The sequence below is a fragment of the Chionomys nivalis genome, chromosome 1, assembly GCF_950005125.1.
Source record: "Chionomys nivalis chromosome 1, mChiNiv1.1, whole genome shotgun sequence".
Lineage (NCBI taxonomy): Eukaryota > Metazoa > Chordata > Mammalia > Rodentia > Cricetidae > Chionomys > Chionomys nivalis.
The window spans coordinates 28,777,999-28,801,547 of NC_080086.1; the positions used below are offsets into that span (position 1 = coordinate 28,777,999).

General features: G+C 47.4%; 1 protein-coding gene across 1 annotated transcript; it reads right to left on the reverse strand.

Moving 5' to 3' along the window:
* Window positions 1-816: 816 nt before the first annotated feature.
* On the reverse strand, window positions 817-22,844 carry Tuba8 (tubulin alpha 8). Its single transcript, XM_057787578.1, has 5 exons — window positions 22,692-22,844; window positions 12,222-12,444; window positions 11,201-11,349; window positions 8,969-9,649; window positions 817-6,508 (listed from the first exon to the last, which is right to left on the reverse strand). Exons 1-5 carry the CDS (start codon window positions 22,692-22,694, stop codon window positions 6,215-6,217), a joined length of 1,350 nt encoding a protein of 449 aa, XP_057643561.1. The 5' UTR covers window positions 22,695-22,844; the 3' UTR covers window positions 817-6,214.
* Window positions 22,845-23,549: the final 705 nt, after the last annotated feature.

A 23,549-nucleotide genomic window follows, 5' to 3' on the forward strand; every position in this document is an offset into this window, starting at 1 on the left:
GAGTCATTAACTGTAGTTGGCTTCCCACTATTGAGCCCCCCAGGCTCCAGTGGATAGCTCCAAACCACGGGCACACAGACAACCGTGGTTAAGATCAGTGGGTCACTAGCAATACCACTTTTGGGTATATACCCAAAGGATGCTCAATCATACCACAAGAACATGTGCTCAACTATGTTCATAGCAGCATTGTTGGTCATAGCCGGAACCTGGAAACAACCTAAATGCCCCTCAACTGAAGAATGGATAAGGAAAATGTGGTACATTTACACAGTGGAGTACTACACAGCAGAAAAAAATAATGGCATCTTGAAATTTGCAGACAAATGGGTAGATCTAGAAAACATCATATTGAGTGAAGTAACCCAGACCCAGAAAGACAATTATCACATGTACTCATTCATAAGTGGCTTTTAGACATAAAGCAAAGAAAACCAGCCTACAAATCATAATCCCAGAGAACCTAGACAACAATGAGGACCCTAAGAAAGACATATGCAGATCTAATCTACATGGGAAATAGAAAAAGACAAGATCCCCTGAGTAAATTAGGAGCATGGAGACCATGGAAGAGAGTGGAAGGGGAGGGGAGAGGAGAGGAAGGGAGAGGAGCAGAGAAAAATGTAGAGCTCAATAAAATCAATTAAAAAAATCAGTGGGTCACAAACCAAGCATGAATGTGAGAGAGAGCAGGTTTTGTAGGTAGTAGGAAGATGGGAGAGGGCTGGGGGTGAGAGCAGCCATGCATGCATGCATGAAATTGTCAAAGAGCAAATTTAATGAAAAAAGTAATAATGAAATAGACCCGAGAGAGACTTCTGTACCCTTGTTTATTTCAGCATTATTCACTACAACCAAGATGTAGAATAAGCCTGGGTGCCCAGCAACATATGAAAGAATAAGGAAAATGTAAACATGTACACAGTGGCGTGTTAGCTATAATGAAGAACAAATGTATCATTTACAGGAAAATGGATGGCACTGGAAAGCATCATGTTGAACAAAATAAGATATCCTCACAAAGATAAATATCACACAGATTCTCTCATGAGTGCAATCTAGAGAAAATGATAAAGATGGCATGAAAGTCTGCAGGGAAATGGAAAGAAAACTGGGAGAAATAAGGGCAAAAATTAAGGTTGCTACATGCCTGTCTAAAATGGCCACAATTATGAAACCTAGTGGTTTTATAATTACTATACCCCTGTTCGTAAGAGTTAAAAACAATGCATATACACACGGAATAGGTTGTGTTATGATTTGACTCTGAAATAGCTTCCACAAGCTCACGTTCTGAGTGCTGTGGAACCTTTAGGAAGAGGAGGCTAGCTAGTAGAAGTAGTGGGCATTTAAAACGTGACCTCTGGCTGCAGATTGTTCTGTTCCCTGGTCCACTGTGACGTGACACACGGCCATCACACTCCACTGCTGCCATGAGCCGAACTCTTCTGGAACCAGGAACCAGAGCAGGTCTTTCTTTCGTCAAACTGTTTCTGCCGGGTATTTTGGTCACAGGAATAAGACAGTAATTTAGGTGGGAGCCAAGACCTGCACAGTTTTGGATTTGACCTAGTTGAGGTAACGGGAAATGAAGATATAACAGACACACGTGCAGAAAAACTGGGGTCCTGAGAGCAGTGCACTCCAATGGAGACACAGCAGCCGGAAACTCAGATGGTCTTCTACACAGCAGGAAGGAGGGGGCAGGTGAGCTATTCCTGGTAGAGGATCTCTGTAGGGGAGCAGTCTCCCATTGCAGGTACCCCAACCTGGGAGAGGAAGCCATGGTCTGTACAGGAAGCTGTGGTCGTACTCCGTGCACGCACTGCCAACATCTGTACTCAAACCTGGGGAAGGCCTTGCTGTTCCCATGGGTCTGATGTTTTGGCATCCTTGACAGGGCCATGCTCACCGTCAACAACACACATCCGCTAAGGATTTCATCTCTCCCCACAGGTGGAGGAAATGATTTACCATGCAAACATCAAACACAAATAATGATCAGGGGCTACATTTGATATCATAAAGGTTTCAGAGTGGCTAAAATTGAAGAAAGAAAAAAAGAAAGAGAGAGAGAGAGAAGAGAAGAGAAGAGAAGAGAAGAGAAGAGAAGAGAAGAGAAGAGAAGAGAAGAGAAGAGAAGAGAAAAGAAAAGGACATTACCCTTACCAACAGAACAGACATTTAGATTCCAGATACGTGAGGCAAAAATTTATCTACTAGGAGAAATCTCGATGATCAACAGAACAGCTATACAGAAAATCAGCAAGAACAACAAAATAACTCAGCGCCAATGGGATCTAACTGATTTTTTTAAAGATTTATTCATTATGTATACAGTGTTCTGCCTGCACACCAGAAGAGGGCATCAGATCTCATTACAGATGGTTGTGAGCCACCATGTGGCTGCTGGGAATTGAACTCAGGACCTCGGGAGCAGTGACTGCTCTTCACCTCTGAGCCATCTACCTCGCTAGCCCCAGTCTAACTGATTCTTACTGAACACCTTATCCAGCAACACGTGTTCTGTGCAAGTGCACGTAATATTTCCTAAGATGAAACTTGTGAGATCCAGCACACACGGAGCACAGCTACTGCTATGAATGACTGTACAGCACCAAGTGTTCATATTAGGGGAAAAACTAAGTCTTAATTATTTAAGATTCCACTAACAGAAATTAAGCCAGGCATGGTGGTGCATGCCATTGAATCCAGCATGCAAGAGGCAGAGGCAGGAGGATCACCACAACTTCAAGGCCAGCCTGGTCTATACAGGGAGGTCTAAGCTAGGTAGAGATTTATAGCAACGAATGAATAAATATTAAAAGTATGGGCATAGGTAAATGAAATTGGAAAAACACACAACAGTGAAAAATAATAAAACAGGAAGTCTATTCTTTTTTTAAAAAAAAATCTCCAACAGGCATGACTAACAAAGAAACAGAGAAGACATAAATTTCCAATATGGAGAATGAAAAGAAATTAATACTAAAGACATAGAGACACAAAGCATCAAATAGGAATCCATAAACAATAATATACACAAATTTCACAGCCCTTCTGGTTCCCATTGATTACATAGTACTCTATCGGTTGTTCCGTTACACCATCTATAGAGAGTATTCTCTGGTGTTTCCTTATCCAATTGCTCTAGTCAATACTTTCAGCGTGAGCCAAATTGCTGGATGTAGAAGGTCCAGGTGCCTACCATCCTGGACTTACACTACTGTGCTGGGGCGGTTTGTTTTATGTTATTTCTTAGTGTGGGGAGTTAGGTCTTGCAACACAGAGAGAAACAGGAAGGAGGCAGAGCGGGGGGAAAAGGAGAGAAGAGGGGAGAGGACAGGACAGGGGAGAGATGGCAATCCTGTTAGATTGCATGAGAGGCAAGCCAGACTATGGGAACCTAATGCCCATTCTTGTCAGCTTGATTAGGTCTATAATTAACTAAAACCCACAAGGCTGGGTACAGTTGTGAGAGGGGTTTTTTCTTAACTAAATCATTTGAAGTAGGTAGACCCACATTTTTTTTAACTTGTCTGAATTGATAGAGTAATTTTTGAAATGTTTTTATTGTTTTTATTGAGCTATATATTTTTCTCCGTTCTCCTCCCTTCCTCCCCACTCCTCTTCTACCCTCTCCCATGGTCCCCATGCTCCCAATTTACTCAGGAGATCTTGTCTTTTTCTCCTTCCCATGTAGATTAGATCCATGTATGTCTCTCTTAGGGTTCTTTTTGTTGTCTAGGTTCTCTGGGACTGTGAATTGTAGGCTGGTTTTCTTTGCTATATGGAAAGACCCACTTTTAATCTGGGTCTTTTGAGGAAGATCCACCTTTAATCTAGGTCATACCTTCTGTTGGCAGCCTATGGCATTAAGCCTACTTCTTGGGGATTCTGGTGTATACCGAAAACCAGCTGAGACATCTAGCCTTGTGACCAAACAGCTACTGCATTCTTGGACCTTATACTCATAGACAATCATTGTTGGGTTATCTGGGTAACAGCCTGTAAGCTATTCTAATAAATCCCAAATACATATGTGTGCTTTGTGTTGTGTGTATGTGTGCGCATATCATGCATACAGGTGCCAAAAGAGCATGTCATCTATTCTGGGAATGAAGTTACAGACTGTGAGCTGTTGGAGTGGGTACTGGGAACCAAACTCGGGTTCCCTAGAAGAGCAGGGAGTATTCTTAACCACTGAGCCCTCTCTCCAGCTCTCTACTTCACCTTCCTAAGAAGCCTCAAGCTGTGATAGGCTAGGAGCTACCGGCCCTAGCCACTTGCTTCCCTAGCCACCCTCACATAGGGACACTAGTCTCCAGTTCTAAAACAACACTCCTCCATCTCCTAAGCGAGTCCTGGACTTGCTTTCTTAGCACCATGATCTCCTGCACAGAAGGGCCAGAAAGCAGGTTGTTACACACCTTGCCTAGCCTTCCTTTTCTTGGACAAGGACATTCTACTTCTCTCAGGGCCCCCAAGCAATAGACTAGAAAGTTTCTGGGAACACACTTGAAGAGCTATGCACTTGATACACAAGGACCCATAGCACAAGGGGCTTGACCCTGGAAATCTTAGGGGTAACTAAACAATAACAGCCTTCCGATCGCCTGAAATCCTGAGTGTTGGCTGAGGGAGGCACTGTGCCCCCATCCTCTCCTTGGCAAATGGCAGACTTGTTTCTGCTGTGTGCTGTTTCATGAGGAACCCAGAAGCACGAGAGTCAGAAACAGTGGCGAGAGGCCTGGTGTTGGAACCTTACAGTCTCAAGCAGTTGCCTCTGCACACCTCAGTGTCCCCTCCAGAGTGACCCAAAACTTCATCCTGAGATTGTTGGGAGCACTGGAACTCAGGACAGTGAAGCCGTCTTCAAGCCTTCGAGTGCTTGTGTTTCACTTAGGAGACATGTAAGCATCCATGATGCTGAGGATGGACAGACCCGGCACCTGCCCATCTTCCCACCCTCCTAGCCAGCGCCTCTCTTGCCATCAGACCCACACTTGCTGCTCCGTAAGCCCAGGATCTCTGGACTCGTGCTCTCTGGGCTCCACAACGACACAATGACACTCCAAATACTGTCACTGCTATCTGAAATCTCAAAATGCCTTCTAAAGTGACCTCATTATCTAAACATGTATTCAGGAAGGCAGGAAGCTGTCACATTCATGATTCTCTAGCTCTGAGGACAGTGCCTAGGGCCGAGGACAGACTGTAGGCACCACGATTTCACTTTCTGTTCCTGTGGTTTCCTTTTCCCATAGAAGAGAAAATACAGCATCCTCAGATAAGAAAACAGGAACAAGCAGGCACATCTGTTCTGTGTCTGTCTGTCTGTCTGTCTGAGTACAGTGGGAGAAAATGAACCCAGGGTTTCACACAGGCTAAGGACCTGCTCACCACAGAACTACACTCCAAGTCTTTGAATTATTTTTATTATGGAGCTCTGTTGTAGTTGTTGTATTTCATTGATGGCGACTGTTAATCTTTCACTGTGCTGATATATAAATTGTATTTCATAATGTAAGTATTAAAATACACACACACACACACACACATATGTACAAACATACATACAGAGCCAGGACTCTCGGTGGCTGTCAACACCTAATGAGGGTCTTGGGATACCCTCCCCAGGGGGATCATGATGGATCCATGTGAACTCAGAGCTGTGCCACAGATCCCTTTCACAAGTTCCTGTTTGCTCTCTCCACAGCATCTTCTGAGAGTGGGAGTTTCCTGGTGTTTTCCCATTCCTCCCCCAGCAGGCCCTGTCTTAGAGGTAAGCAGCCTAACCCACCTAGAGTAAAGATTCCTGATGTACCTCCTTACCCCACCCACCCTGTGCGTGTGTGACTTGTCCACCTTAACTTCATTCTTTAGGAATGAAGCTATTCTCATTCCAGGGGAGGGAGGGGGTTCCCTGTGTGCTCGGGACCCATGTGCTGGAGTCAAGAGCCCTAATCTATGTAGGACAGGAACTGGGCTGGTGCCGACAGGCCAGTCTCTCACTTTCTGTGGTTTCCTTTCTATGCAACCATGAGCACAGCATACTAAGAAGAGAAAGGGGGAGCGAGCAGGCTCAACTGCTGTTGCCCTGTCTGTCTGTCTGTCTGTCTGTTTGTCGTTGAACAGTGCTAGGAGATGAACCCACCATGGTTAGAGTGGAGCGACACAAACAATGAGACGCAGTCATGGGGCAGGTGTATATTTAAAATTCCTCCCCCTCATTTTCTTCTTCAAATGAATCAGTCCCCACTTCTTCATAATCCTTCTCCAGCGCAGCCAGGTCCTCCCTGGCCTCGGAAAACTCTCCTTCCTCCATTCCCTCTCCAACATACCAATGTACGAAGGCCCGCTTGGCGTACATGAGATCAAATTTGTGGTCCAGGCGGGCCCAGGCCTCTGCAATTGCTGTGGTGTTGCTCAGCATGCACACAGCTCGCTGGACTTTAGCCAGGTCCCCTCCTGGCACAACAGTGGGGGGCTGGTAGTTGATGCCCACCTGAGGAACAAAGAAAGAAGACGGGCAACAGAAAGACACACAAGTTGGTCAAGGACAGCGTTGGGCAATCTGTCGGTAATAAGCTTTGTTGGCAAGATCTAGACATGGGTGTGGGGTGGAATGGCCTGATGGAGCAGAAGGAGGAACAAGGAAGTTGGGAACATGGGCAGAGCAAAAGGGTGTGTGCTGGGAAATAAAAAAAAAGGGGAGAGGCATGGTGGCACATGGTAACTTCAGTACCGTGGAGTCTGAGGCAGGAGGATCACAGGGGCTGGAAAAGAAACGGCCAGGCTGTTAAAAAGAGGAAATAAGTTGATGAATGTAGTTAAGTGAAATTGTAGCATGAAAGAGGGGTCTAAAGTGTTTATCTCATGAGCAAGGGGCAGGAAATACCTTCCCTGTTAAAGGCAAATCAATTTCTAGAATTGACATTATTATCATAAAGTTTATTGTTTTCTAGATGTTTATCTGATGCTCCTTTTAATTTTTTTTGCAATAAATTTAGGGAAGTTTCTCTGTCGAGGTGAAGGGCTTTTTAAGAGGTTCCAGGGAGAATCCAGAGAAATAAATTTTAAAAGGTCCTTGGGGACAGTGTTACTGCTCACACGGCCAGATCTCTAGTAAACAGTTCTCTTAGAAGAAAGGCAGAAACAGCAAGCACAGAAGTCAAAAGTCACACACAGGCAAGCCAACCTCCCGAGATCTGCTAGTGCACTGGGAAGGGGGAGTTTCCCAGTGGGGCTTCTACCCTAGAAACCTCCCCACAAAGGCCTCAAGCCAAGGCAGACCGAGAATTATAGGAAACTGGAAGGCATCAAATGGCAAAGTGTGATATCACCAGTAGGACACTGAGAGCCATGGCAGTGTCCAGAACTAAGGCCGTTGTGCTTACGTTACCAACCTCATGGATTCGTTGCTTAGGAACACAAGTCTAGTGCTAGTGCAAGGCACACGGCCACTAAACAAGCAGGTGGCCACAGATGTGAAAGAGATATATATTTTACCACATCTTGCATCTTGCTACTGTGGCTCTGGCCAGCACAGGCCTCTCTTCCCTTCTCAACAGTGACATTGTAGACCCTAGTCAAACTGGGGACTAATACCCCTGGGGACAATGACAGCCGGTGAGGCTTAGCAATATGCATTCTGCCAGCACGTAGTTTTCTGAAAAGCAGCTACCAATGCTAACACCATCTTACTCATAGTTCCATACAGGACCTCAGAACAAGCTTGAACTAGAGGGGGTGGCATCCCCTCTGTGTTCGTCACCCACTATCTCCACGATTCATTTTTTCTTCTTCCCATTAACTCCCTTATTAGCTTATGTTGTTGTTTCAACTAAAAAACAGAACCCCAGTTTTTGGATAACCTTGATTACTTTGGCCAGAATGACACACAAAAATAGGTTGTGTCCAGGAAGGAAAGATGATGTGTGTCACAAGGAATAAGAGCGGTGAGCAGGAAGACCGTGTGCCCTTGGCCTGCAGGAACAACACTAATAGGAGGGGAAAAAGTGAGACTTCATGACAAACATGTCAATCACAAAGACAAGGCACTGCCTCAGTGTTACTCTAAGCTGAGTAAGGCTTACAGGGTGAATAGTTAACTCTTAACATATATTAGGGAAACGCATCTTCTGTTAGAAGAGAGAACTGTGCCTCTCTAGCAATTTGAACCAGTTAGTTAACTCTAAAATTCAATCATTTAGTGAACTCTAAAATTAAAATGTACCTAGAAGGGTAAAACACCCATTGAGCTTTCTTTTCGGCAAATTGAAATGAATTGCAAGTCCTCAAGGCATTGTGATTCAGATCCCTCAGTTTAAAAAAGGAAAAAGTCAACGATAATTAACCTTAAATAGCAGCAGAGACATGCACTTGCTAAAATGGCTTAAGTAGACCTGCCTTCAAGGGCTGAATGTCTCGGTCAAAGTTGAATGAGGTTAATGTTGCATCGGGTTAGGTCATCTCCCAGCATTTTCACAAAGTGATGGAGGAGGGTCTTTTTTCTATCTGTTGCTTTCATTGGTTAATTAATAAAGAAAACTGCTTGGCCTGATAGGACAGCAGCTTAGATAGGCGGAGAAGACAGAACAGAATGCTGGGAGAAAGAAGGCAATAAGCCACATGCTATAGGTCTCCTCTCCAAGATGGACGCAGGTTAAGATCCTTCCTGGTAAACCACCACCTCGTGGTGCTACACAGATTATTAGAAATGGGTTAATCAAGATGTGAGAATTAGCCAGTAAGAGGGTAGAGCTAATGGGCCAAGCAGTGCTTAAAAGAATACAGTTTCTGTGTAATTATTTTCAGTAAAGCTTGCCGGTGGCCAGGAGCTGGGAGGTGGGAAGCGGCCCATCACTCCTTCTACAATAAAGACCAGAAGTTCACAAGGTTCATTCTCTCGAGTAATCCCCTCTACATCCCCAGTTGTCCCCCACCCCAAGTCCTCAATTCTCACCTTGAAACCTGTGGGACACCAGTCAACAAACTGGATGGTTCTCTTGGTCTTGATGGCAGCAATGGCGACATTCACGTCCTTGGGTACCACATCCCCACGGTAGAGCATACAGCAGGCCATGTATTTGCCGTGACGTGGGTCACACTTCACCATCTGGCTGTTGGGCTCAAAGCAGGAACTAGTTATCTCTGCCACAGACAGCTGCTCATGGTAGGCTTTCTCCGCAGAAATGATGGGTGCATACGTGACCAGCGGGAAATGGATTCTGGGATAGGGTACTAGGTTGGTTTGGAACTCTGTGAGGTCCACATTGAGGGCTCCATCGAAGCGGAGAGAGGCAGTGATTGAGGACACAATCTGGCTGATGAGGCGGTTGAGGTTGGTGTAGGTGGGGCGCTCAATGTCCAGGTTCCGGCGGCAGATATCATAGATGGCTTCGTTGTCCACCATGAAAGCACAGTCCGAGTGTTCCAGGGTGGTGTGGGTCGTCAGAATGGAGTTATAGGGCTCTACCACTGCAGTGGAGACCTGTGGTGCTGGGTAGATGGCAAATTCTAGCTTGGATTTCTTGCCATAGTCAAGGGAAAGGCGTTCCATCAAGAGAGAAGTGAAGCCAGATCCTGTGCCGCCTCCAAAGCTGTGGAAGATGAGGAAGCCCTGCAAGCCCGAGCAGGCATCTGTCTGGGGAGAGTCAGAAACAAGGAGAAATCAGAAGAATCCTGAGACCTCACGTGGAGACAAATCCAGACAAACCCCTTTTGTCTGCATATCCTACCCTCATAAAAAATCATAACAGCCTATAAGGAATAAGACACAAAAGAGGTTGTTTTGGTCTTGGGAGGAGTGGTTAATGTCTAGACTGGCAAACTACACATGCGTGCATAAGGCTCTGACTTGGAGCTGGCCAAAGCAAGAGTAGAAAGTCTCAGAGTTGCCTTTGTGGTGGGCCTTGCCTTCTGAGAGCTCAAATCTTGTTAACTACCCTTGTCCTTGACATATGCTTCTATGGGCATGGCTGATGGGCACACTCAAACGTGGAAAGGGCTCAGGATGCCTGCCGGTCTGAGAAATGTAAAAGGAGCTATGGATATTTTTCTTTTAAGATTTTGAAATTTCGAGATTAAAAAAACAACAACATGTTTTTAGGTTGACAAATCATAATTTTGTGTACTTATAGGGCCCACTATGCTGCTGTGGTTTTTGTGTGCACTGTGGAATGGCCACACCAAAATGAGCAACACGTCCATGAATTCCCAATGTGTAAACACTCCAGCCAGTCATTAAGCTTTCCAAAGGCCTCCTCCCCCACGACTACATCATCATCTTATAAGGTTTAGTGATGGTTAGTGAGATGGCAGAACTGAAGTAAGCACTCCATGTTGACTCCTGGCAGATCTACAGTAAGCACTCCATGTTAACTCCTGGCAGAACTACTGTAAGCATTCCATGTTGACTCCTGGCATAACTACTGTAAGCACTCCATGTTGACTCCTGGCAGAACTACAGTGAGCACTCCATGTTGACTCCTGGCAGAACTAAGAGAATTTATAGACTCACAGAGGATGTGAGCTATTATCATCTGATCCAGTGGTTCTGAACTTTTGGGCACCACTAGTTTTGTCAATTTTTTTTCCATCACATGGAAATGAGAGCTTATAAATACAAAGTGATATAACCCACAACGCAGCTTAGTAGTCAAGCCAGCCTGATTCAAATCCTAACTTGGCAGCCTCTAGCACTCTTGAGTAGTGTGACCCAACTTAAGACACCAACTGCCCCAGCCCAAAACTCCTGCATTTAATACAAGGGAAATGCCTCCCTTGTTTATTAGAAAGCAAATGGAGGTGTGAAATTATCACTTATAGTGTAAACATAACTACTCAAATGTGTAATAAAATCTCTCCCTCAGTTCTTCCAAGCCAATGCTTTACTAACTTATGTTTCTAACTCTAACTCCATCTACAGGGTTGGCCAGTATACCCAGGCAGGGGGAGGTGTACATTCCTTTGAATGTTCCTTCTGAAACATGACCAGAGGCCCATGGTACAGCCAGCAGTACAGCGTGTGCCTGACATGATGAGGCCCTGGATCTGAACCCCAGCACCAACCAACAACCAACGAACCTCCCCCAAGAACTCTAGGAGCTATTCCTGCAGCCAGCTGACGCACGCCTCTAACCCACCTGAGTCCAAGCCTGACCCGATGGGCTCTGTCCTGCCCGATTGTGCTTACCAGTTTACGGATGCGGTCCAGCACCAGGTCAATACTCTCCTTGCCCACCGTATAGTGCCCACGGGCATAATTGTTAGCCGCATCCTCCTTCCCCGTGATCAGCTGCTCGGGATGGAAGAGCTGGCGGTATGTTCCTGCCCGCACCTCATCTGTCAAGAGACAGGACCCTTAGATCCCCGTTTCCAGGAGGAGCGCACTATTCCACTCATCTGAGTAGGAAACTCGGCTTGAGTGATCCGGTCTACCCTAGAACAATGACTCAGAGATCTAGAGGGACAAGGGCACACTAACCAAGCCCAGGCCTCAGAGTCGAGCTAGAGAGGAGGAGACTTGAAGGAGCAGACCCCACTTGTCAAACACCAAAGCCATTTCCTTCCCATCTCTCCTTCCCTCCACCTGCGTCTGGATCCTCGGGAGCCCTGTCCTGAGAAAGCCAGACTCCACCTGTATGGTTCTAACTCAGAAGGAGCAGGGTTGCAGCAGCTCTACCTATGAATGTGGCCACTCTCACCCCACCTTGACTGCCAAGTGCTGCAAGGTTAGACCATACCCCTGAGGCCAGACTACAGCGATGGTCAGAAACCTATGCTTTAGGAAATGGACCGTTGAAGAGGTGTTTTGAGACAGGGTTATTTTGTGTAGCCCTGACTGTCCTGGAACTCACTCTCTAGACCAGCCTGGCCTTGAACTCACAGAGACCCGCCTGTCTCTGCCACCCAAGTGCTGGAATTAAAGGTGTGCACTACCACCACCTGACTGAGAGGTTTCTAACAATTTCTAGAGCTTTTTGTGTCTTTTATCTCTGTACCATCAGTAACAATCGTGGCCATTTCTTGTCTCAGCAGGTTTAAGAAGCATTTTGTTCTGCACAGCTTAGCAGGATCCTTTTGACCCCTATTACAAATCCCACAAGGACCTGAGGGAAGTCACATGGCTCACTTACACCTTTCAACTCATTTCCCTCTCATAAACCCAATCCCTGCACTTTGCTGTTGCAGCAGAGCCCTTGGCCGGTACTCACCTACTACCGTAGGTTCCAGGTCGACCATGACAGCCCGGGGCACATGCTTGCCATTGCCAGTCTCACTGAAGAAGGTGGTGAAGGAGTCGTCATCGTTGACCTTGCTGGCTTGAGTGCCAAAGGTCCCATCTGCCTGGATGCCATGTTCCAAGCAGAAGAGCTCCCAGCAGGCATTGCCAATCTGAACTCCAGCTTGACCCACGTGGACTGATATGCATTCCCGCTGTGGAAACAGGGCACATCAAAGTCAGAGGACCCGAGTCCCCGGCCATGGGCCGAAGCCCCACATCTAAAGGCTGTCTCTTCCGCACATTCAACCATCAGGATGTTCGAGCCTACAGCCGCACCACCCCACAACCAGGGTGTGTCTGGGGTTCCAGGTGCCTGGCACCACAACGTCTGGCACAGGACATCGTTCCAAATAAGTCAAAGATAGCAACAGACTAACCTTGACCTTACAACACATGGGCGCCAGCGTTCACATTAATTCCTAAGCACCGACCTTCTGAGATATCACACACAGAGTGTGCATACAGAGCCCGGAACTGTCACAGGGGAGCCACCATAGGCACAGTCAGTATGATGGCTATAGTGGAAACAATAAATGAGTTATTTACCATCAAGGCCAAGTTAGGCTCTTCCTGAATGTTGAGAAATGAACATTTTTGGAGACAGCACTCACTATCTACTTTGCTGTTTAGGTCAGCCCAAGTATTAAATAAATCTCAGCTTTTTTTTTTTTTTTTATGTATACAATATTCTATCTGTGTGTGTTTGCCGACCAGAAGAGGGCAGCAGACCTCGTTACAGATGGTTGTGAGCCACCATGTGGTTGCCGGGAATTGAACTCATGATCTTTGGAAGAGCAGGCAATGTTCTTAACCACTGAGCCATCTCTCCAGCCCCCAAATCTCAGCTTTTGAGTGCTCCTCTAACTTAGTTGCTCTGATTTAAAACCTCAATTGTCTAACTGACTCTAGCATTATCACCTAAGAATAAGGGCTGTGTGTGTGTGTCTGTGTATCTGTGTGTGTGTGTGTGTGTGTGTGTGTGTGTGTATGAAAAACCCTTCCAAGCAAATTTCCTGGAAAAATGGACTCATCCTCCACCTCTTGCCCATCTGTGGGGAAGCAGTGGCCCACATGGGGTAACTCTGTCCTGTGATACCTGGCAGAGCTCAGCAGGGAAGCATGTGCCTGGTCTGTAGGTTTCTATTCTTATCCATGACCTGATGTGGCACTCTCCAGCTCTGGGTAGCCCAAGCCAGGATCAGAAGCTCCGGAGAGCATAGCTGGTTGAGGAAACAAGCAGTGTATGCATCAAAATTCAGAACCCAGAAGCCTCTCCGGGCACAGGAATGGAGCAGATGCCCTGACCATCTTCAAGGCCTAGAGACTTCAGGACCAGTTGCTCCTTGGTTTGGTTTTGCAACTGAGTCCCTACTCTCCCCATCACTCTGCTAGCCCTTGCCACTGGGAGGAACGTGTGCAGGCATTCGAAGCCACCAATATGGAGCACAGAGCTGCAGACTACAGCCCAACAGTACTTCCCAACACCCAGGGAAAGGCTTCACTCCCGGCTTGCCCACACCCAGGCTTCACAGCTTAGCCATCTCAATTCATTTGTTGTGTTGCGTGACCTTGGCTGAGTCACTTAAACTCTCCTCATCTGAAAAGAAGCATTTAGCTGTGGTTGTCATTGGCTTTACCATTATCATCATATGGCATGATCTAGCTCCTCCTCCACCTGCTGGGAACGCAGGCAGGGAGTCAGAGCTCATAGGCAGGCTCACTTTGTTGTGGGGCTGTCTTCTACTTCCATTTTAGGACTAAGGAAAGCACACCCTACACGGAGCAATGGTCCCACACCTATGTTATTATTGACCCAAAGCTACAGCACACATTCAGCAAGAAGCCGTGGTTTCTCGGGAAGGACCTGACATTGTGGGAACACAGCGCAGGCCCATGTGGAATCTGATTCTGGATCACCTCCTTTAAATTCCAGTCTCATCTGTAGCCCCAAACTTCAGCTTTCTGAGTTTGTCCCTTCGTGTCACCATCGTATGCCAACCACCCCCACTTATTGAGGGTGCTGTATGGTTTCCAGTCTTCTGACTTCCTTCCAGAACACTCTCAGTCTTCCCAGGGAAGATGAAGGGTTATTACAGGAAGAAACAAAATCAAAAGCAAAACATGGGAAGAAGAGCAGAGTGTCCTGAAGCCACCAACACATGACCCAGGGTTTTTGGTCTCTTTGATGCCCTTCTCAATCTTACTTGAATGAATAAATATCTCTCCTCCTGATATAGTCTCTCTCTCTCCACCTCCTCCTGACAGTCTCTCTCCTCCTCCTACTACTACTGACAGCCTCTCTCTCTCCCTCCTCTCTCTCTCCTTTCTCTCTCTCTTCCCCCCACCCCGAAAAACCAGGCAAGCGATCCACTGCTGAGCCACACACTCTCTCCCAATCAATGAGAAAGAAGAGCAACAGCAGAAACTGTGCCCTACCAAAACTACATTAGAAGCAGAACGGCTACATGGACCATGCAGAATCTGAATTATAACTTTAACAAATCAAACTAGAGAAGCTCATTAATTTTAATTATTAAGTATGATAAAAATGAGGTTAAGTATGAAAATGCTTTCAGTGTCCAGAATTATGTCTGAAGCACCTAGCAATGAACTTTAATGTATTTAGTTCATTATTTAAATATTTAAATTTCAATATTTAAAGTATTATTTTTTGATTTTTAACAGTATTGGAGATCAAACCCAGAGTCTTCAAATGTTAGGCAAGTGAGCTACACTCCCAGCTTCTAAAACACATTAATAAATACAGGAGATAAGTAGATACAGCCAAAAATGATAACTTTTACACGTAAGCAATCAATATATTGGTGGCTTTATACTCATCTACTCTTCTGGAAGTTTAAATTTTTTCAAAATAAAAATCAAGATGTTAATAACAAAGTAAAATAAATAGATGAAGGGCTGGAGAGATGGCTCAGAGGTTAAGAGCACTGACTGCTCTTCCAGAGGTCCTGAGTTCAATTCCCAGCAACCACATGATGGCTCACAACCATCTGTAATGAGACCTGGCGCCCTCTTCTGGTGTGTGGGCATACATGGAAGCAGAATGCTGTACACATAATAAATAAATAAATTTTTTTAAAAAAAGAAATGGATGAAAAGTAGGAGTCAGAATAGAGACTCCATCCACATTAGCCTGGTTCTTCTCATCTAACATAGCCACCTGCCCAGCTGACTCTAAGGGCGCACCCTAAGAGAGCAAGCAAAACCTTCAAAGCTACATAAGGAGAACTTGCCTACCACAAGCCAGGTCCTGGGCTTGGTCTCTGTTTCCTGCTTGGAATTTTGCATGGCTAGTTTGGCCTGGATGCCCACGACCAGGCTGGTACTGAGGTAGGTGCAGCCACCATCTGCTCAAGGCACAGGAAGTTCAGAGTAAGAGAGAGCTAAGAGGTTTGGGGTGCAGAGGGTAGTGTTCAGATGCAAGTAAAGTTACAACTTCTATGAAGTTTCTGGGAACTCTGTGGTCTATGAAAATCTTTAGAATTCCACTGGACACTTTGCTCATGGTAGGGGTACTATAGTTTGCATCCGGAATGCAAAGGGGGAGGAGGCTAAGAGGTGGAGCCCAGGAGTATGTGTCTCAGTTCTCAGGGGCACACCCTCATGGGACTGTGGAACCCCAGTTTCTCCCTCTGTCTCTTTTGCACCTTAGCCATCAGGTGTGTGGTTTGTCACTAGTTTCTACCTTGTGCCACTTCGCCTCAAACCCAGAACCGACAGGGACAACCAAGCGCACACTGAAACCTCCAAAACTGAGCCAAAATAAACCCTACGCTTCACAAGTCCACAACCTCAGGGTCTGTTGCCCTGGCAGAAGCTGGCACAGGGGCAGCCTTCTCTACGTCGTCAGTCACCCCTCATCCCCCCCGAAGTTCCACACAGAGGAGCATGGGAGATGAGTGGGTCACCCTTGGGAAGTCAATCCTCACACCCAGTAAAGGTCATCAATCTGCCACGCTGAGGATGAACATAAGAGCCAAACACGTGGCACGTAGGTGGGCCGGTCCCATGGGTCACCTAATGATTCCTTCTCCATTGCTGGCAGGTCAAACTGAGGCACAGGGAGGCAAAGGTTAGACTGATGGTGCCTGACCTAGAACCCAGTCCGAGCTGGTCCTTTGCACCCTGCCACCCCCTGGCTCACCCTCACTCTGAATTTCCAGGGCCTTGCGATGTGGTTGCGTCTACCTCAGTACCAGCCTGGTAGTGGACATCAGTACCAAGCTAGCCATGCAAAATGCCCAACAGAAAATGCTCTCCTACAGAAATGCTGCAAGCCAATCAGAAATCGGTCTCTTTTAATCTTCCTTTCTTGCTATCTGGAGACTGTTCCTCGGGATAAACTGTGTGGCCAAAGATGGGGGCAGGCAAAGGTAAGCTGAGTTAGCAAGGACATTTCAGTCATATGTTGCTCCAAACTCCTATCTCAGGTTCCCCTTGGTAGTCAGAGTTCCTGGCCCTCCCCCTCTTGATTCTATTTTGAATCTGGGCCTGTGGCGCTCTGTTCTCTTGGGTGCCTTGTAAGGGAAGGAAGGCGCTGTATGCTGCCAGAGCCCCTGAACTCAACAATGGGGGGGAGGAGTTAAGGAAGATAAAGAGATGCATACACCCCTCTCAAGAAAAGCGGCATCCCTCAATAGGCCTGATATGTCAACTGCCACTACAAAAGTTCATCCCAGCATGTTGAGGGCAAGAAGGTTCTAAATGGCAGTGTGCTGACGCCACTTTTCAGGACTCCAGTTAAATGTCACTGCCTATTGGCAGGAAGTCAGGATAACCACAGAGCATCGCAGGGTCCCTGCTGTGTTTGTTCATGATTGTCTTTCTGTTTATCGCACAACACTCATGATGGTTGCTTCTTCAAGCGTCTGTCTTTTCCTGATACAGAGACTAAACTCCATGGGCAAGCGACTGAAACTCCAGCACCAAGCACAGTGCTCGGACATAGCAGAGGTGAGCAGAACTAGAGCCCTCCGTGGCTTTACAGGACCGGTTAACACCAAGAGCGGGCTGAGCCGAAGAACACAGACACAGCTCAGGGGAGTTCGGCCAAGGGACCCCCACTGCTGACTTGGTCTGCTGAAGAAGGAAAATGGACAGGTCCCTGATGCGTTTAGACAGGCCTGGGGACATGTTAGGAATAGTGAACACAAGAGACGGGAGAATTCAGGACATGTCCCACAACTGCCAGATTCGATGGTGCAAGAGCTCATGAAGGGACAGCTGTGTCCCCTCCGCCCATCCTCCACGGAGAGCATATGTCACGGGAAATCATATTCCAGAACTCTGCAGCCTTTCAGAGCCAACTTTGAGGAACCCTTCCTTGTGCTGATCCAATCTAATATATTCCCTCTGCTTCAGCCTTGTCAGTTCCTCTTGCTTTGCTCTCAGAAACAATCACTCTCCTCAGTGGAAGAATGGTTTGAATCTTTCAACATCATTTTGAGGCCAGAGGCACAGCTCAGCATGGTAGAGTGATTTCATGTGTGTTTAAGACCCTGGACTTGGGGGGAAAAAAAGTCAGTTCAAGGTTTCAAAAAAAAAAAACAGTGGCGTATTTCTCTAGGAAAGCTAGTGACTCAGACCAGCATCAGGAGCCCTGTGAAGGACTCAGACAGGGCCATTGTCCCTGGGCCACCTGTGTGCACAGTTGCCATGCAGCTGCTCTCAGGGAACCTATTATCACCGCATTCCTTCTAGTTGTTAGGCTAGAATTAAAAAAAAAATCACATGTATCTTAGGAGCTAGGTCACAAAGCTGGCAAGTAAAAAGTGGATCCATAGTGTTCCACAGGGATAATTAAAGCAGGAACAAACGTGACTCATCAAAGCGTGCGTTATCTCTGCTCAGACCCTTCAATTACAGTGGATTTGGGATCACTGACAAGAAAAAAAAAGACAGCAAATGAGCAACAGCCAGAACAGAGCTGACCTCAATGAGCATCCGCGAGAGAGACGGCAGCTCAGGAGAGGGGCTCGGATGATGTGGGCAGCAATGATGTGGATGAGAAGCAAGTGATGGGGTGCTCGGGAAGAAGATTCTGGCACAAGAGACCCTCGTATGGCAAAACCCACGGGCTCCCAGCTGGCATTGAGACAGGACTCACACAGCCTGCTGCACTTTTCACGGTCTCCCAGGAGACAGGAAATGCGTACCACAAAGGCCACAGTATTGTCAGCTCCCCAAGAAGTCCGAGAAAAAGTGAACTGTTGGTCCCCTTCCTTCCTCAAACAATACCACATCCTCCCACTCCTCCCAATCACTGACCTAGTCATCAGCCACTTTCTCCTCAAGGTTAACATTTTATCCTAGAAGCCTAGGCGTCATCAAGGTCATCAAGGTCGCCTAAGAGCCGCCTCAGCAAAGACACACAGCAAACACTTGGCGACAGTGTTCATGTCCCCACCCCTCCCTCAGCTGAGCCTAAAAGAGTTCCAGCAAGACTCACTCAACGGCTTCACCCCATCACTTTAGCCAAGGACCATGACTCGGAAGCAGATACCCAAGTACCTAGGAGGAAAAACCTCCCACAGTGAAGGAAAGGAGAGGTGGCTGTAATCCCACAGTGCTCTGGGTCACAATGTTCATCTGCTTTGCACAGCACAGCCAGTGGTACAGCTGAGTGATGACAGAGATACCAGACATGGCAGTGACTCCACCCCACCCAGACACACTGCTCTCCCCCCTAACTGCCAATTTTTTACAAGTGTATAGGATCTTTGACACCATTTGATGTCAACTTCCATACAATGCAGGTAGAGTTCCTCAAAGCTAAAGAAATGGCATGAAGGTATTTCAAAGGTCATATAGGTGTGCCCATCTCCCTGAGACCTTTATAAAAACTCTCTCTGGTTATAAAACTCTACTGCTACCATGGACATGGGTTCAGCTTAGGGTACCTGGCCAGGAGTCTCCATACTACTTTCCAAAAATAAATGTCATTGTCACATTTCCAGGGGCTGCTTGCTGGATAGATACAGACAGCAGATGGGATGCTGGGGTATGCATGCCGTCGACTGCTGAGCTGATGGTTAAGAAGGAATGCTTTAGAGAGTGGATTTCACCAGCTGTGTGACCTGAGTATCTGGTGTGGGACCAGTAAAAGACACTGGTGGGTGGAGCACTAGGCACCAGGGGAGAAAGACAGCAAGTCTCAAGAAGAATGCTCACCTGCCCAGTACCTGAAGAATGACCACACTGAAAATATTGTGGGAAACAGTTACATATTTCTTACCCAACCAAAAATTAGAAATGGCAAAGCTAATTCTGCTTACCTCCCAAGAAGGCTTCCATGACAGCATAGGAAATGGGGACACGGAGGTCAGCTGCCTGAAACCTGACCCACTAGAGGAAGTGAGGACATTCTTGAAAGAGTGGGATTCTTAGGGCTGGAGAGATGACTCAGTGGTTAAGAGCACTGTTTGCTCTTCCAAAGGTCCTGAGTTCAATTCCCAGAAGCAACATGGTGGCTCACAACCATCTGTACTGAGATCTGGCGCCCTCCTCTGGCGTGTGGGCATACATGGAGGCAGGATGTTGTAGACATAATAAATAAATCAAAAAAAAAAAAAAGAGTGGGATTCTTGAGATGAAGTCTTACAAATTGATCATTCTAGTCTTCCAGGAATGAGTCAGGGTCTGGGGATGTGGCTCACGGGTAGTGCAGTTGCCAAGCATACAAGGCTTGGCCTCAGGATTCCATCACTCCCACCACCCCACCGCCACCACCGCTCCCTCCACAACATAACAAGAAAGGAGAAAAAGAAAAGGATCCGGGTCTCCCTACTGCTCAGGAGGCCGAGGGAACAGAAACAGCACAAGTTTAAGGGAAGCCTGGGTATCATAATGGCATCCCTCTCAAAATGAAAAATAAAGAGAGAGGAAGGAGGTAAACAGGAAAAAATTCACTGTGAAGTTCTGGAATGGGAAATGTTGCCCATCAAGACAGGGCTGAGCATATAAGGAATGTTCTCAGTACACGAAGCCCAGGGTTTCACAATAAAATGATGGGCTCTTTTCAAGACAGTTGGCCATGCAGGTTTCAAAACCTCTTAAACTTCACTGCTTTTCACTTGTCTTGTTGTTTCCCAGGTATATTCCGAACATATTGGTATCTGTTCAAAGGTTGGATTGCTGTCTTTGCCCTCTTCTCTTAACATCTTTTAGGCTCTACTCAGAGTCCGCAGACATTCAGGTCAGAATTAAAATATAGATGTGAATGCACTTGGAAAATCTTAAAGCAATTGCTATGCACTGGAAACTGTAAATGTTAAATATCACTTCTACAAGCCGGACGGTGGTGGCACACACCTTTAATCCCAGCACTCGGGAGGCAGAGGCGGGTGGATCTCTGTGAGTTCGAGGCCAGCCTGGTCTACAAGAACTAGTTCCAGGGCAGACTCCAAAGCTACAGTGAAACTTTGTCTCAAAAAAAAAAAATCAGTTCTACAACATGTGATCAAATAAATAAACAAAGCAAGTCTGATAACTGAGGCCACAGAGACGGGTCATCAGGTAAAAGCACTTGCTAAGCAAGCCTGATGACTGGAATTTGATCACCAAATTCCATGGTGAAAGGAAAACATTAATACATAGAGACACATGCTGTGTGTGTGTATGTAGCACACTCGCACACATGCACATGAAAACACGCTAGTAAATATTTTGATCTTTTCTGGGTGTGATAGTATGCACTCAGGAGGCAGAGGTAAATGGATCCCTGAATTTGAGGCCAGCCTGGTCTACTGAACAAGTTCCAGGACAGCCAGGGCCACACAGAGAAAGCCTGTCTTGAATAAAAAATTAATGACCAATCATAGCAAATACACAAAGCTGGGTGATATATAGAATAAGCTCATTTACTCTTCATATATGTACATATAACATGCACATTTAAATCACTTTATAGCTAAAAGCTTAAAAATAATAAACTGTATGCAAGAGCTTTGAATATTTGTACTAAACTCTCTTCATTTTGTAGATGAGAAAAACCAGTCCAGAAAAGTTTGATGACCTTCCTGAAGGCACACAACTAGCTGCGGAGCCAAGCGCCAAAATCTGAACTTCAACTCTGCACTCCTAAGATCCCATACCAGTGACCAGAACAGAATCGTTTCCTCTGGCCACTCTCTGTGTTCCCAAATTCTTTGCGCTCCCAGGTGTGTCGAGGAGCATGCTGGGGAGTGAGAAATGATGGACAGGCTTGGAGGTAGGACTAGCAGAAGGGCCAGCGCCAGCAAGTCTTGGACACTCTCCCAAATGAACAGCCAGAGAGGAGGAGGGGTGGCTGGAGGCGGCGTGGAACAGGAGAAGGGGGAAGGAGAGAGAGGAGGTGGAAAGGGGAGGAGAGAGGGCGGTGAGGAGGAGAGAAGGGAGGTTCTGGCGCCGCAGCCTGTCACTGACACCTGAGCAAGTGAGCTCCTCAGAGAACCTGACCTTGGTCTGTGAGATACTCTTATACTGCCTCCCCCACTCCTCCCCGCCCACCCCCACCCCCACCCCCCTAACCGTCCTGTCCCACTTGACTGCAGAAACACTAGACCTTCCAGGCGTCGGGGAAAGGTGATTGAGGCCAACATTAGGGCCGGGTAGCTGGGCGTCCCAGGAGCTTTTGGCGCAGCTGATGAAGCTGATGAAGCGCTCAGGAGGGGGGGTCTCTCTAGCTATAAAGGTAGCAGCCCCTAGTGAAGACAGCCGCTAGTGAGGAGTCCCTGCCTCAAAGCCAGGAAAGGAAATAAAATTAAACGGCTGAAGTCCCCTGGTCTCCAGGGAGGCAAACTTCTTTTCTGACTTTGACCGCTGGGAAGGGTGAGAAGCCGGCACCAGTGCCAGGCGCCTGCGAAGCTGGTTAGGTCCAAAGGACCCAGCTCGAATTGAGAGTGCCTCAAACCCAAGACGGTGGCCAGATGATAAGAGTGGAGAATAACCCCAACCTGGAGTCTGTCACTTTTGATTGCGTTTGGAGACTTGACTCTATCTACACCCAAGACACCCAGGTCCAGACCATCTGCCCAGAATCCCTCGGCATCCCACTTCTTCTCTGGTCCACGAGTGGCAGTCCCCCAGATTCCCACTCCGCCCCCCTCTCATTCGCGAGCGCAAATCCCTTAGGTCCCTTTAAAGGGCGAACGCCCCCCCCGCACCCCCCCCCCCCCCGCTCTCTACTTTCTTTGCAAAATTAAAGGTACCGGACAACTAGATGTTTCCCACCCTTGGGTATATGACCCTTGATCCTGAACTGACCCACAACACCCCGCCCCCAAAAGAGACTTGGAGCCCAGTGGATCCAAAGCCATCCGGCAGCTACTCTGTAGCCCCGGAGCTCTGTACCCGGGCACCTGCGCGCGTCCCTGGCAAGCCGGGGCCCGGGAAGTCTCACCATCGTGGCAGCTCTCCTCGCCCGCTCGCCTCCCAGCTGGGCCTGCCCACCCCAACTGCTCCAGATACGGCCGCCTCCGCGGTTGTGACACACTGCGAGGGAGGGGGCCTGAGACAGACATTGCTGGGCCAGCAGTTGCCCTGCAGCATCACAGTGCCCGCGGAGGGGAGGGATCTGGGTAGGTCACAATGGTACTTCCCCTCCTACCGGAGGCTCGCTGATCCAGCCCCGCTGCTTCCCACGCCCGGAGCGGTGGCAGCTGAGCTCCTGCGCCTAGTGAGTCGGAAAAGCAGTCCTGTGAGCGCAACACACGTGTGCACACATACCCCGCATCCACCGCGAGATCTGCATTGGAAAGCAGTGGAAAAATACTTCAAAACAAAATGCTCATTTCTCTCCAAATGTTCCTAGTCTTCCTGCTGCCAGCACTGGCTGGCGTCCTGGGAAGGCAGCTAACTGGCCTGTTAGAGTCACCTCAGCCCAGGAGAGCAGGCAGGATCTGACCTCCCCGGGTCAGAGCCCAAGCTTAATGCTTCTACCACCGCCTGTCCGGTTACTGGAGAATTCAGTATACACAGGGCCCCTGGTCTACAGCAAGCACTCCATAAGAGGGTTCAGGAATTCGGTGGTGTTTTAAATACAGTCGGAGTAGCTCCCGCTCCATCCTTCTCAAGTGTCTCCTCCTGACCCATTCCTACAAGACCCTGCCTACTTAATCCCCAAATGCGGGGTGTCACCTCAAGTACTGCAGAACATCAGGGTTCTCATTGCCTCTGTCCTGTACTAGGACCTCCTCTTTGTGGCCACAGGCGACATTGAAGAGCAAGTGATTTCCTCTCATCCATCTGGGGGCGGGGG